This window comes from Hipposideros armiger, unplaced genomic scaffold (assembly GCF_001890085.2).
Source record: "Hipposideros armiger isolate ML-2016 unplaced genomic scaffold, ASM189008v1 scaffold_581, whole genome shotgun sequence".
Lineage (NCBI taxonomy): Eukaryota > Metazoa > Chordata > Mammalia > Chiroptera > Hipposideridae > Hipposideros > Hipposideros armiger.
Genome location: NW_017731931.1, coordinates 821685 through 837845, shown reverse-complemented (window position 1 = coordinate 837845; position 16161 = coordinate 821685). Strand labels below are relative to the sequence as shown.

The following is a 16161-nucleotide window of genomic DNA, read 5'->3' as shown; positions in this document are numbered from 1 at the left end:
GCCCACACCTTGGTGAACCCCGGCTACGCCGAGCCCGCCGCAGGCCCCGAGCTGCCTCCCGACATGACGGTGGTGCCCGGGGACCACCTGCTGGAGCCGGAGGCGGCCGACGGCGCCGGGGACCCGCCTCAGGGCGGCGGGGACCGCTACGAGCCGCTGCCGCCCGCGCTGCCGGACGCCGGCGAGCAGGACTGCTGCGGGGAGCGCGTGGTGATCAACATCTCCGGGCTGCGCTTCGAGACGCAGCTCAAGACCCTCTGCCAGTTCCCGGAGACGCTGCTGGGCGACCCCAAGCGGCGCATGCGGTACTTCGACCCGCTCCGCAACGAGTACTTCTTCGACCGCAACCGGCCCAGCTTCGACGCCATCCTCTACTACTACCAGTCCGGGGGCCGCATCCGCCGGCCCGTTAACGTGCCCATCGACATCTTCTCCGAGGAGATCCGCTTCTACCAGCTGGGCGAGGAGGCCATGGAGAAGTTCCGCGAGGACGAGGGCTTCCTGCGGGAGGAGGAGCGGCCGCTGCCCCGCCGCGACTTCCAGCGCCAGGTGTGGCTGCTCTTCGAGTACCCGGAGAGCTCCGGGCCGGCGCGGGGCATCGCCATCGTGTCCGTGCTCGTCATCCTCATCTCCATCGTCATCTTCTGCCTGGAGACGCTGCCCGAGTTCCGCGACGAGAAGGACTACCCCGCCTCGCCGTCGCAGGAGCTGTCCGAGGCGGCCGGCAACAGCACGTCGGGGGCCCCCGCCGGACCCTCCAGCTTCTCGGATCCCTTCTTCGTGGTGGAGACTCTGTGCATCATTTGGTTCTCCTTCGAGCTGCTGGTGCGGTTCTTCGCTTGCCCCAGCAAAGCCACCTTCTCGCGAAACATCATGAACCTGATAGACATCGTGGCCATCATCCCTTATTTCATCACTCTGGGCACCGAGCTGGCTGAGCGACAGGGCAATGGACAGCAAGCTATGTCCCTGGCCATCCTGAGGGTCATCCGGCTGGTGCGGGTCTTCCGCATCTTCAAGCTCTCCCGCCATTCCAAGGGGCTGCAGATCCTGGGGCAGACGCTGAAGGCTTCCATGCGGGAGTTGGGGCTGCTCATCTTCTTCCTCTTTATCGGGGTCATCCTCTTCTCCAGCGCTGTCTACTTTGCCGAGGCAGACGACCCCACTTCGGGTTTCAGCAGTATCCCGGATGCCTTCTGGTGGGCAGTGGTCACCATGACGACAGTAGGTTACGGGGATATGCACCCAGTGACCATAGGGGGCAAGATTGTGGGGTCACTTTGTGCCATCGCTGGTGTCCTAACCATTGCTTTGCCAGTCCCTGTGATTGTCTCCAACTTCAATTACTTCTACCACCGGGAGACCGAAGGAGAAGAGCAAGCCCAGTACATGCACGTGGGGAGCTGCCAGCACCTCTCCTCTTCAGCCGAGGAGCTCCGAAAAGCAAGGAGTAACTCGACTCTGAGTAAGTCGGAGTATATGGTGATCGAAGAGGGGGGTATGAACCATAGCGTGTTCCCCCAGACCCCTTTCAAAACGGGCAATTCCACTGCCACCTGCACCACGAACAATAACCCCAACTCCTGTGTCAACATCAAAAAGATATTTACTGATGTTTAATGTATGATACAAGTGACATGCTGTGCTCTGTATTGTGTGACCCGTGCCCCCTTGGTCTGTGTATGCCCTTGTTTTATACATTTCCAGACCATTCATCAAGGAAAGGACATGAGGAAGTGGAAAGCACACTTCATTCTCCCTCTCCCTACTGCTTCATACTGAAACAGGTGTCTGTTTTGCAAGTGGGCTGCATTCTCTCAGCTCTTCTTTTTCTCCCTCTCTCTTAATATTGCAAACAGCAAACTTAACTTGAAACTTGATTTCTAGTACACACCCTATTAAAAGAAAAAAACCCTGTACATCCTGGGAGGAAATGAAACTACAGAACAGAGTAACTATTTAACCTCAGAATTAAAAGCTAGCTGTTTTTTTACTCAGTAATGCAGGCACATACTTAAGTGATGCTTCCGTTTGGTGGACCCTTCAACAGTATTGGATATTTACTTGCCTACGCGATGGATATGTGGATGGAAAGTCTAATCAAAATGATTTATAAACCCACCATAAGTTTATTTGGTTTTTCACTGGAATTTCCATTTGAACCCTCCCTCCCAGAAGTTTAAGGATCTGTACAACTTTGAACAAAGGAAATTCCCTAGATGTCCTGATCTGACTAAGTCAGTTAACTCTGGGGCTTGTTAGGCATTTTGAAAGTATTAGACTAACAGATTCCTGTGAAGTTCTGTGTGTGTGTGTTCCAGCCAGCATCTATACAAGTCTGGAAACAGATGTTCTCAGTGCTGCTGAGAGAAACAAAAAAATGTCTTAATGCATCTGAGAGAGAAGCTTCTGCAGTATCACAAGAAGATTAAAGTGGCAGACACTCCTTCCAGCGGAAGTTACTAATTTGGACCTGACTGATGCAGTTCCCATAGCAACCCATGTTTCCTGGGAAACCCGTAAAAGGTTGTCATGGCATCTCTTGCTCTCTAGCCCCACCCCCTAGCCCCTGCCGTTTCCACAGTATCCTTTCCAGATGGTTCCTACTTACATGAGTTCCTAAGGAAAACCACTGTTTGAATAAACTGCACAAATAAAGTTAATTGTGAGAGTCCAAGATGGTGAAAAGAATCACAAAATGCATATATTTACCACACACACACACACACACACACACACAATCATTGCTATCATCCCATAATGACTGAATCGAGAAGGAAAATATCTTCTTGGGAATGTTAGATATACACCACAATCAGTCGTGATTTGAATTAAATGCCAGTAATTGGGCAATAATTTCAAAAGATGCTTCTTTACTGTTTTTTTTTTCACCATGGAGTTTCAAGCCAACAAATGAAATCCAAAAGCAAATATAAAACTGTTCTGTACATAAGCAAATGAGAGATTCAATGTACCTGAAACCTTCTTAACAAAGGAGCCTTCAGACTTCCTTTAAAAAAAAAAATCCAGATTCTACAACAGCACTGTCACCATTACAGCACTTGAAAAGCTAAATAAACTTGAAAACTATGAAGGATGCACGTTTTTCACTGAGGGAATTGCAGACAATCAATAAAAAGGAGGGACAGGAAGTAACCAAATCCTGAGGAAATACCTGAAAGTTTCAGCCGTATGCCAGGGGTTGCCAGAAGACAGAGATAACCAGGTGAGCGCTGTGTGGGTCGCTGAGAACACTTCCTTTCTGTACAGGGAAGCAGGGAAATGCCATTTATGTCTAGGTTAGTGATACTTGCAAAACCAGTCGTTTTATATGAATTGCTTGCTAGGTGCCTTGTAAAGATCATTTAGAACCTTTTCCATTTGATTTCCATGTTGCTGCCTGTCTTTTGGTTTCCATTGTTGTTGCAAAAGGATGAAAAAAAGTCATTGCTCTTCAGCATATCCTTCACCCAAACTGAAAATGATTCCATTACATTTACCAACCCACTTGGCTTCTGAACAACCTGTTTCCCCTTAAAAAGAAAGGATAAAATACAGAAGCTACTGCTATTAGATTATTCCAATTTTAATTTACATTATTATTTGGTAGTATGCCACAGTACAGTTCTTTGAAACAAAAATGGTTAAAATTGCAGCGATGGTAACATTTTATTTTAACAATCATTTATATACATTATATAAATTATACATTATATACATTTTTCACAATTGCTTTTTGATCTCGATAGGTTATAACTATTCTATCCTAGAGTAAATGAGAGTAACACTATTTTAAAGCTCATAAAATATTTTCAGGTAGTCAGAAGCCTACTTATGGAATTATTTGTGCATTTGAGACAGTGAAAAATAATGATTAATAATATAAGAGAAAGAACAGGAAGGAAAAGACGAAAAAAATAGAGGCTGGATATCTATATACCTGGTAATAAGGTCATGAGTGTCAACCTATGTTCATTGAAATAGCACCCCTTTATCTAGTTTTCTTTGCTACTTATTTGGTTTACTTTCAACATTGATCTAACTTCTGACTAAGTTTTGGTGTTCTTAATGAGCAGAAATTCTTTTTATAACCCATTTTGGTGGTTATTTGTTAGACACACTATAGTAAGAACATAAGAATAATTTTTGTATCTGTTCTTAAAAGATCTTAAAGATGAACAAAGTGCAGTGACAGTTTTATTCACATTTATTCAGAAGATGTAGAAACCCTGGTGAGTTCTATAAGTAATATATGGTTGTACCATAATTTTTGGAATTGTATGGTTATTAAATAATAATAATATGAAGGAGAACTTTTTTTTTAATCCATTGAAATACGGCTTTTGAGTCCTGAGTTTGAGGTAGCACAACTGCTTCTAGTTGCCATATTGTAAGCTCCTTAAAGGATATAGGTTCTGGGTCTTGGCAGAGTTTTTGATAGTAGTTCCTAGCACAGAATGTAGCATCTTATATGTATTTAATGCATGTTTGATGAGTGAATGGCTATGATCTTACATTAATTGTTATTTTCAGGCTTTTAATGAAGTGGTTTAAAGAAAAAGCTTTTCAGTCATATTGCCAGGATTTGAATCCTGACTCTGCTGTATGACCTTGAGCAAATTACTCAACCTCTCTGTGCCTCAGTTTCCTTATTTGTAAAATGAGGATAATAAATAGTACCTTATAGGGTTGTTGTGACTATTAAATGTTAATACAGGTATAATACTTAGAATAAGTAATTACATGATATGCAGCAGAGATTTTGCTAAGAGATTACATTATTACATTACACTGTTCGCTAAGAGATTATATTATTGTCATCATTACTCACAAGCGTTGCATTATTAATACTGAGCTTTGTGAATGATATGAAATACACAAATAATCAGTGTCTTCCTATTTACTTTCTATATAACAATAATAATTACCATTTATTAAGAGTCAATGATGTTCTTGACACTTCTGAACTTTGCAAGGTAAGTGTTATTAACCCCATATTAGGAGGGTAAAAATAGATGGTTAAGGTTAAGTGACTTCCCTAAGACTTCATAGCTATCAAGAGACCCAGCTGTAATTTAAAGCCAAGTCATTCTGGCCCCAAATCCCATGTCCCTTTTATTGGGTGAGTTGAAAGAGCTTGAGAAAATAAATTTCTTACGCTTTTAGGTTTGACTTTTCAGCCCATGTTACTAATTAATGAATTCCTGTACAAAACATATCTCCAGAAACCTATTTCATTCAGTATACTGAAAATTAACCCTTTTCTAATCATCAGACATTTCTAATCATCAGATATTTTTAACCGTAGGGATCAAATATAAGTTATTTAAATCTGATGAAGAGATTGACTTTTCCAGTAATAAAAGATTATTTTCTTATATGATTGATTTATTTGGATTTAAATACTCAGAAACTATGATCAGTCACAGTAGTGATACCTGCTAGGACAATGGATATTTTTCAGTTTTAAGATTAATTTCCTATTTTCATGTGCTTTCATCTACAATAGGTGATAGCATTATGCAAATTGTTATTTTTCCTTCTCCTTATGCTTTGCTTAGGTTACCAGAAAGCCATGCCAGAAAGTGGTGCAAACATTTGGACTCTCCCTTATTAAGAAGGGAGAAATTACTTAGAACAAAAGGATTGAAAGCAGGAGATTGCCAGTTCATTGAAATTTGTGACATTATTGCCTTATGAAAGCATCTGTCTTCAAAACAACATTAGAATATAATTTTGTCCCCACATAATAGCTGTAGCTTCTTCTATAAGGTCCAAAATCATTTAGAAAAATGAAAATGGATAATGATTTGGGCTTAGAGCAAAATACTAATGAGCCTAAGTTTACACAGGCCAGTTAGCTTTGCCAATCCACAGACTTCACTGTTGAGCTCAATGGCAGGTCTTGGATGTTGAAAGGTCTACTCACACATACATAGCTCTGTGTGTACAAGAGATTCGTGGGAGTTGTGACTGGATCAGTGCACAACCATCTATAGCCTGGGGGAAAAAATCTATATACCCTACAGCTGGTGAATCCAGAGATAAAAATAATAGCACTGTTATTATCTTATTTACTTTATGATGTTTTAAACTGACATACCAAATTTAAATATCCACCAACTATGGTGAAATAATCACAGACAGTTACATATAAGAGGAAGTATTGTATTAGTTATTTCTAAACTAAAATTTTGGGATTGAAATTTTAAATGCACAGTAAGAAGAAATTTCAAGTTATGGTTTGTTGACTTAAAATTTCTTATTTATCCCTTCGGCATGTAACATACTCAAGTAATTGCTTTGCTGATAGTATATAAATTCAATATGTACAATATATACCAACAGTCTGTTCCTTGGAGAACCATAACTATAATTTACTGACTTCTATACATTTAAAATTTCAACGTTTTCTACAGCATCTTCCAAGTCCTTCCCACCTCTCAGCTGTGAATAGAAGTGATAACCCCTCCCACTCAGAAATGCAAAGAAGCACATGAGTCCCCCAGTCTGAAGACTTATGGAAACTGAGATAGAGGTGAGGAGCATACACACGGGGAAGAGGATACTTAGGCCTTGCATCTTAGGGTGGGGTTTTATTCTTTCTGTTTTGTATTTGGTCTTTTAAACTAAGGATGATAAAACCATTGCTTCTGTACTACTAATGTCCTATATTGTGTTTGGCAATTTTATGTATTTTAGTGAAATCACTTGTTTTGTTTCCTTTTATAACCTGCAGGGAGTGGTTGATAACCTTTGAGAGAGGGCAAGTCAGAGGAGACAGGAAGAAGGGAGGGAAAGCCATGCAGAGCCTGTACCTTACTGTGGTGACTCAGCTCCTAACCTGCCAGAAAATGGCCACTGTTACAGAGTCTATGATCATTGTGTTCTTTATATGCTCACACTCACCCTGAAACAGAATTTATATGATTCAGACAGGTTAGAAAGTTCTCAAATATTTGTCTTTGTTTTCAGTGATTCTGGAAACTACTTTTGTCTTTGATATTAGAAAAAACATTTTACCAAGAAACATTTTCATGGTTTTTCTCTCTCTCTTTTTTTTTTTTTGTACTGGATGTGTTTTTCCTTACATTTCAAATTTTGCACCATTAACCATCAAATGCATTTAAGAAGAGATCAGGGGGGAAAAAGGCTCCACCATTTGCTTGGGAGCCATTTTATTATTGTTGCAATCTAAATGGTGCAGAATAGGAACTCTGGCCTGAAAAGTAAATCTGGAATTCTGGTTGTTAGTAAGATAGCCCTTAAATGAACAACAACAACAAATTTCATCATATCTGAAGAATATGGTGCACGCAGGGCCCAGACTTTGCAGATTCAGGGTTCATCCCCCCATTGTGATGGTAGGGAGTAGAGACAAGCTCTTCCTTGCCCGTCTAATGAGCCCCAACCTCACAGCCACCCCTACTATCAGAGCACAAAGGCTCTTGGGAATCTCCATTGAGATTCGAATGGAAGTTAGCAGTGTACCTATGTGTGATATGTCTGTCAGCACTGCGATTTCACTTGTGTTTCAATACGTTTATTTTAAACTCCTGTTCTTTATGGAAATTCTCTCTGACTCCTAAGGTTCTTATTTTTATGTATTTAAACATGTTCCTTAAATTAAAACATATGATTTAATTTGGAAGAAAAGTCCTGCTTGAGTCTATTTTTAGCATAGCAGCCAGAGTGATCCTTTTAAAACACTTGTCAGATCATGTCACTTCCTTGTGGCTAAACCCCCAGTTGGCTCCCAATTTCATACAGAATACAAACTAAAGGACTTACAGTGGCCTGCAAAGCCCTACCTAATAACCCCCCCCAACTTCCCCTTCTGACCTCATGTCTGACTCTTCTCCCATACTGGCCTCCTTGCTCTATCTCAGATACACCAGGCATGCTTCCCCTCAGGTCTTTGTACTTGCTGTCCCCTTCCTGGATGCTGTAGTATCTGACATCGGCATGGCTCACTCCATCACTTCTTTAGGTGTCAACATCTCTGTGAAGCCTTCCCTGGACACTATTTAAAATTGCAGTCCCCCGCAGCGGTCCCTGTATCCTTTCTCTGCTTTATTTTCTCCTCTAACATGTTAGATAGTTTACTTACTTTGTTTATTGTTTGTCTTCCTTTTCCTTCCACGAGGACAAAAATTTTTGTCTGTTCATTTGTTCTGTATCCAAGACCTGGGATAGTACCTGGAATAAAGTCGGTGTTTAATAAGCATTTATTTGGAGGGGTGAGAGGAAGGAAATAACATTCCAATTTGAGTGTTGGAAAGCTAGACAAAATTGTCATGTTGTGTATCTATGCTTCATGATGTCACTGTGCGGCTTATACTCCTCAACCTGCTCTTTTGGATAAAATTCCTTGCAGTACATGATTCATGGAGAAGGCTTCCATTGGGTAAAACAGGCCCCAGGTTTTCCACATGAAGTACTATCCACAATCTTGGGGGTAGAATTCCTTAATATAAATAATTTAAATATAACATCATATGAGATATCATTCTTAATGCCATGGGTCCCCAGAAGTTAGAATGCTTCACAGAGACCACGTTTGTTTCCTAATAGCTAATAGAGTACTGTTTGTTAATGACATCCAATACGTACGTGTTGACTGATTGGCTCACGTAGTATGGCACAAATGTACAGTGATATCTCCAGGACTTGCCTATCTAGCAGACATTCTAAGAAATTCCCAAAGAAGTTCAGTCTTGGTTTCAGTTAACGGTGAGTCCTCAAAGATCCATGGGGTCTTCATTACTACAGAAGCTGATTGAATAAGGCATTGGAGAGTTCATCAGTGAATCACTTTAAACAATTACATTACTGTAGATATGGCCTTACTGGATAAAATGATTTCTTTTACAAAATAACCTCATTTTTAATATTGTCAACTTATAGGATTTCAAAAATAGGCTATTTTTTAAAATGCCTTTTTCATATGTGAAAGCAGATGGGGCCATTGAATCCATGAGGCGTAAAAACAGATTCTTAGAGTGACTTGTATGATGGCAAAACTTAGGCCATTTCTAAAGAAAATAGGTGAGAGACACCAGTAGCATATGTGGGTATTGGGAAATACCACGTGGCTTTGAAAAACCAACATGTGTAATATGGAATTACTGAAACTAATTAAAGCATTGATATAAATGTGTAGTGCAGATATTGCCACGATTTTAGATAATAGTGTCTCAGATGCACCTTCTTCTGCAGTAGGAAACGGAGATTCTTCTTATATGAAGAGAAACTCCCCTTCGGAATTTTCTCCTTTCCCTGGATTTCTCAACAGTCCAGAGATTGACCTGGCTGTGGCCTCTGTACATCCAAGTGGCACAATTTCCTTCCCATATATGTCACTAAATTAAAGAAAATGAATATATGTGCTTGGGATTACATATATAGACCAGTAGAAGTTAGAAACTCTTGCCTTCCATCATTTTATATAACTAAGCCCACGTAGGACAGAGATCATTTCTGTCTTCTGAGGACACATTGTTGGGACACAAAATAGAGAACTGAATCATTTTTGTTTATTTATTTTTTTTCTGGTTTTGGTTGAGGAATTATACCTTTTTCTGTTATTTAACTCAATATGGGTTTTACTGGATTTTCTATTATAATCTGGTATAGCCAAAATACTAGATATTTAAGAGGGAGACTCACATGCCATTATAGTTTCTATTTGCCTCATGTATGAGTATAGGACAAATATATCAGATATTCACTAATACGTTATTTCTATAAGAAACTGTAATAAAATCATGTTAAACAAGAGTGTGACTATATGTCAGATTTCAGAGTGCAATGGGCAATCAAAAACCACAGAGAGGGCCGGCTGAGTGGCGCATTGATTGGGAGTTGGCCTGGGATGTCAGCTCTGAGCAGCAGGGCCCCAGTTCGGATCCCACATGAGGGCCAGTGACACTGCGCCCTCTACAGCTAAAATGGTGAACAACAGCTTGACCTGGAGCTGGGCTGTCGTGAGTCGCCGGCGATGGCATAGGCTGCAGTGGGGCTGGCTGGTAGCGGGTATGAGCTTTCGTGAGCTTTTGTGAGCTGCCGTGAGCCTCCGTGAGCAGCCGTCCAATGGCTGGCAAGTGACTGCCTCTCCCGGGAAGAGCGCAATGATGATACCAACTTGGGCCAGTGAAGCGACGTCGTCCACAACTAGACTGAAGAACAAAAGGACAGCCACTTGTCTGTTCCCCTTCCCCGATTCCTCAACGCTGTTCCCCTTCCCCAATTCCCCAATAAATCTTTAAAAAAAACAATAAACAAACACAGAGAGACATAACTTCTCCAAGTAAGCACTGTGTTTGACTTCCTTTATACCTAGATTCTGTAAATCCTTTACCTGCAAATGTTTTAACTGTTTTCAGAAGATAACTATAGGTAACTATGTGAGTTGAGGATATTTATTATTAGTAGACCTAAATACTGCTTAAAGTAGTATTGATTACAGCCCACAGCTCATTTTCCCATGACTTTCCAGATTTTTGACAAAGCTCACATCTTAGCATATTACCTACTTTAGTTACTGAGTGAGTTTAAAGTTTTTTTGCTTGCCAAGAGTACATAATTTCCAAGAAGCCAATCAGAGAATTATACATAATTGAGCAAGAAATCTTTCTAGTCCATGGGGCTAATTCATTACCATGTAGTTGGCAGAATTTTTAGAACTTGTTGGTATGCAGCTAACTCTAAGTTATTTAATAGATGTCAAATATAAACACATGAAAACAAAGATCCCATAAAACAACGTTATGGAATGTTTTCAGCCCTTAACCTCAAATACAAGTTAGTGAGGCTAACAGTTAAATAAGATGGGTTTCTGTACCTCTTTCATTTAGGCCTTGGTGGAGGTATTAATTACTTCTTCACAAACTTGATAATTACAGAAATTTGGCTGTTCTTTTTTTTCTTGCTTTACAGTTTAGAACATTTATTTGGCCAAATATCTTCAATTATAGATCACCCTTTTATATTATACTTCCTTTCTGTCTTCTTGTAGAATTGATTTTAATACTTAAGGCAATGTCCATCCTTCTAATCCCATCAACCCATTTCTTAGGCACTGATATAAACATTATGATTACTATCCAAGCATCACTTTTATTTTTTATTTCTTTTTTTTTTTTCTCAGCGGCAGCTCAGCTCAGGCTGGGCATATCGAACCGCTGTTGCACAGAGCTCAAACTTTTTTTTTTAAAAAGCTTTTTATTGGGGAATTGGGGGATGGGAACAGCGCTGGAGAATTGGGGGAAGGGGAACACACAAGTTGCTGTTGTTTTGTTCTTCAGTCTAGTTGTGGAGGACGTTGCTTCACTGGCCCAAGTTGGCATCATCATTGCGCTCTTCCCGGGCAAGGCAGATCGGTCTCCAGCTTCTGGACGTCCACTCCTGGCGGCTGCTGGCCATTCACACTGGCTGCTGGCTACACATGGTAGCCCATGGCACCCCACTGCAGCAGGGGCTGCAGCCTACGCCGTCGCCGGCGACTCACAGCAGCCCAGCTCCAGGTTGAGCTGTTGTTCAGCATCTTAGCTGTAGAGGGCGGTGTCACTGGCCCTCATATGTGGGATCCGAACCGGGGTCCTCTGGCGTCCCAAGCCAGCTCTTAACCAACGTGCCACTCGGCCGGCCCTTATTTTTTATTTCTATTAAATTGCAATGACATCTATAATCTATTAGGATGTCAAACTATCCCATATTTATTTAATAACCCCAAAAGCCTTGAGACATGTACTGACTGACACATGAGGTTAAAAAAGGCCAGCTCCTTATATAGAAAGGATGTGACAGTAACAAGATAAGAATAGCTTAACAGAACCATCTCAAGATCACCAGGGCTACAGTGGCACTGCGCAGAAGCTAGGCACTTCGGAAATAAAATGGATGCTGGGTCGTTCACCTTCCTTATAATTGCTTATAATTAGTAGTCACTAATAGCTATTAGACCATTATAATTTTCAAACTCTCATAATGAAAATTAAACATACTGTGATGCAAGAATATACTCTTGCTTTTTTATCAAAGACGAGTGTTAAGAAGTTTTAATCTTCCGTGCAGGGTGATCAGGTGTAACCCAGGCCAGTAAGGAACACTTCACTCGCTGGGCACCCAGCACACACTAAACATACAACGTTTAGGTTAGTAAGTGAGTGATTCTTCCTTAAAAAGCACACTAAAATTTTGGGTCACTGGTTTGGAGACACCTGCTAAAACCAGGAGTATATATGGGAACCAGTCTTCTGTAGGTATTATGATGGATAATATTTGCATATTGAAACCTGGAGCAGGGTTAAGCATTTTCTATTTTTGTCTTTATAACACAATTAGTAAATCTCTAGAGTACATCAATCTAATTTTTACGTATCCATTTATTCATTCAACATACATTTACTGAGTAGCTCTTAAGTGATAGGGATTTATTTATTCATTTAATATATAAAGTGTCTACTATGTGCCAGACACCATTCTAGTTTCTGTGACCAAGACAGCCATGCTGCCTTATGCTATTCTTAGGAAATACTTCACTGTCAGTATATGTATAGTAGTTGGGAGACGAGAGCACCAAACCTTGAACTTTTATTTCTTGGTTTTCCACAACAGACCTTGGTCAAGTGGTTATTGTTGTCTTAATTTGTGATTTCTTAAAGTGGTACATAACTCTGCAGAGTTCATATTTTCAAGAATCAACAGATTTGAAAGTTATTTGTAATGACAAGGTAAACTATAGCCATGACATCTGTAGCACCTAGAACATGGTTTTCACAGTACTCATTTTGAGTCAGTCTCGCTTTCTCCCTCCCTCCCTCCTTCTGTCTCCTCTTCACCCCAATAACACTTAATCTGAGCATGGGATTTCTATTCACTTCAAAAGAGTTCTCATCTTAGATTACCACAGTAGGATATACAGCCAGAAAAGTAAGAAACCCTTGGAAATACATTGAGAAAATTAATATATATTTTTTTCTAAAACACAGTAGACACTCAAAACTTTTCAGATGATTCTGAAGATGAAGATATAGTTTCCTGTTCAAAAAGCCAACAGTCGCATTGGTTTGAGCTACATTTGGAGGTCGTTATTAATAAAAAATAGAAAGTTCATAATTTCAGCATACTCTGAAACTTTTTCTAACTTAGAAATTAAAATCATTGAATACGTAGTTAATACATTCAGAAAATTAAATTGCTTGACCTTTTCAGGGTAACAGTAAGAAAAATATCCAAAGTTTTGAAAAGTACAATATAATGGATAGACTATTTTACATTACTGTAAGGTCTATGATTTTTCAAAAAGTAAATATACAGTAAGTTATTGTGTTTATTCTGTCCCACAGATACCTGAAGAGCCCCACAGAAAGAACTGTCGAACTGCACTGACAGTAGGATGCTCTTTTTTTAATTGCCTAGCTCAAGAATGCAGTGTTGGTCCTTTCGCCAATAGGTGGTGATCTGTCTGCCAGCACATATTTCTGTTTCAGTTGTCATTAAATAACATGTCTCTAATAAATGCTTTATATAAAGAAAACAGCTCTGAAGCTGGAGGAGTCTCTTCAAATTGTATGCAGTAAAAACGATACCAATCAAGAGATACAGAAGAACATTAATATTAGGCTATCGTTTCAACCTTCTGACATTTTGATGAAATCTAATGATCCAAAAACTAATCAGTATTGCTGATAAAGGAAGCCTAAATGTTTGTTTCCAACAAGCCAACTATTACTGTTTTCTCCTTTCAGTTAACTACTGGATTCTGTTTAATCATGAGATAATGTCATCTTCTATGTTCTGGGTTATGTGCAACTTTATCTGCAAAGGTGTGTTTTGTACCAAAGGCCCCCATATGTAGATTAGCCCATTTACCGGTGAATAAGTGAAGTCTACACTGTGCCCCATGAACGGTTTTAAAGACAGACTTGCCTAAAAGAAATGTGCCTTGCTTGATTAAACATTCTTTTATTTTTTGATTCAAAATGATAGATTTGCAACTTAGTCTTGCAGGCAGGTTTTAACTGAGCTTAACTTTGAAAAAGTATATTAGTACTTACTATATGTTTAAGTTGTCTATCTTAACTAAAGTTTAACATTCAGTTATAGTTTTCCACAGTCCATATATAATGTACTCATTCAATTTAGTTTTCATGCAGTGTTTGGTATGGCGAGACAAAGCACATTCTTAAAGATACACGTATGCAGTATTTCATCTAATGTTTCTAGAATTTCCTTCAAAATTGTATGTGTAAGAGGTTTCTGGATTCATTTTCTATTTTTATATTCTTTTAGAAATGAAACTTTTTTCAATAAAAAAAAGCAAAGTTTTCATTGGAAAAGAGATTTAGGAGGTCATGAAGATGATTTCCCATTTGGGGACATTTCACTTCTGTGCCATTATTGATGTATTTACTGTGACATTTCAGCAGAATGGTAGCTATTTGTATATTATTTAATAAGCCTTATGGAAAGTCAAACTGTGAACACTTAGTATAAAGAAGCCTTTTTTCCTTTCCGTATTTTATTTTCAAAAGTACCTGAGCAAATGCATAAATAACCAGTTTCCTGTTATTCAAATGCATAAGAATGCTAAGTTATAATCAGAGCACTTGTAGAACTTAAATTCCTATCAAAATATTTTGGTAGCAAAGCCAAGATTATAATACTGTTTGATGCCCTATGGAAGGAAATACAGGTGATGAATTTCATTGTTAATATATAAGAATCAGTAACTGACACACTCTTATATTTACTAGCAGCAAAACAGGTGAATAAGAGATAAAACCCAGGTAACTTTCTTTGAGGCAATGTCTACAGTGAATTTCATACAATCTGCTGGTAGTTTCTCTATGGTCAAAACTTTGAGACCAGATCACTCTAGGAAAAAGTGGAATAAAAGAGTGATAGTTATCTCAGATTTGAGCTATGTGAACCTCCAATCTGGATGATTTGTAATTAAATTAAAAATAGAGCCACCACCGCGTGCTCTTTCTGTGTTAGCCTGTGTTAGAGACAATGGCCTGGGGAATAGTCAGTCCATTCCAGTCACCTTCGTACTCATACTGATACTCACAGCCTGATCAGCAGTAAAGTAATTCACTTTAGCTATTGGGATGATTGACACAAATCAACCAACTGTCCTCTTAGACATGCAGATGTTTTAGTGAGGTTCTGTAGGTGTTACAAAAATAGACATAGGAACTTACCTTCATTAAACACCAGTGACACAGCTTAAAGCATTATCATGTATTTAATATTATATCTGTGTTATTATTACAGGCTACACTTTCAAATAAAGACAAAACCTTGACTTTTGCTATAAAAACACAGAATGGTCACATGAGTAAACCATCATATCCCATATGGTTCATTTGAGTGAATAGTAAAAACAGGATTGTTCTAGATATCAGGAGACCAGAATTCTTACCCACTTTCTACCTGTCAGACCCTTAGTAGGTCAGTTACTTACCATTGCTAGGTTTTCAGTTTCCTGAATTGCAAAATGGTTGTGCTGGGTCAAATAACCCCCAAAGCCCTATTCCAGCCTCAGATCCTCATTACACACGTGAAAAGGCTTTGAAGAATACTGAAGTACTCAGATTTTCTTATGTATTTCTGAAGAAAAGAATAAAATGTAAGCCTTGAAAGCATCATAAATATGTCATTCTTCAAACTATGAGAAGAGGAAATGGATTTTTTTTTCTCTAAGAGTTGACACTGGTCTATAATGGGATCATGAAAAAGTAGAAAAGTCACTCTGTGGAATGGAAACGAATGAAATAGCTGGAAAAGAGGGAGGTGATTTGTTAAATCTAATTAGATGTTAAGGTGATTTGAAATGGGATACGAAATGCTAAAACAGTACTAGAGCTTTGCTGCACACTCGATATTATGATCCTGGGTGTAGGGGGAGGTGGGGGAAAGGTGGGAGGGATAGGAGTGTTTGCCTATCTTCTGATTCCTTTTGCACAGGAAGCAGTTTGGTAGAGCTAAACGTGTGCATTTCTGCTGGCTCTGCCAACGGTTCTCATGGGCCCTGGGAAAGTCCCTTTAACCTCCCTGAGCCCCAGTTTCTTCATCCGGACAGTGAAGACTTTAAATTTAGTAATCTGTATATTTCTTTGTATCTTTCAAAATTCTCTAACATTTTCAGTGTTA

The 16161-nt window shown here is 39.5% G+C and overlaps 1 protein-coding gene across 2 annotated transcripts; it reads left to right on the top strand.

The window, feature by feature from the left end:
* The first annotated feature begins 6 nt into the window (after positions 1 to 6).
* Positions 7 to 13550, top strand: KCNA3 (potassium voltage-gated channel subfamily A member 3). 2 transcript variants are annotated; one of them, XM_019624203.1, is made up of 3 exons: positions 7 to 3226; positions 6420 to 6538; positions 13350 to 13550. In XM_019624203.1, the coding sequence occupies exon 1, from the start codon at positions 64 to 66 to the stop codon at positions 1618 to 1620; it is 1557 nt and encodes a 518-aa protein (XP_019479748.1). In that variant the 5' UTR covers positions 7 to 63; the 3' UTR covers positions 1621 to 3226; positions 6420 to 6538; positions 13350 to 13550. The 2 variants fall into 2 exon arrangements, with proteins under 2 accessions (XP_019479748.1, XP_019479749.1); XM_019624204.1 differs by lacking the exon at positions 6420 to 6538.
* Positions 13551 to 16161: the final 2611 nt, after the last annotated feature.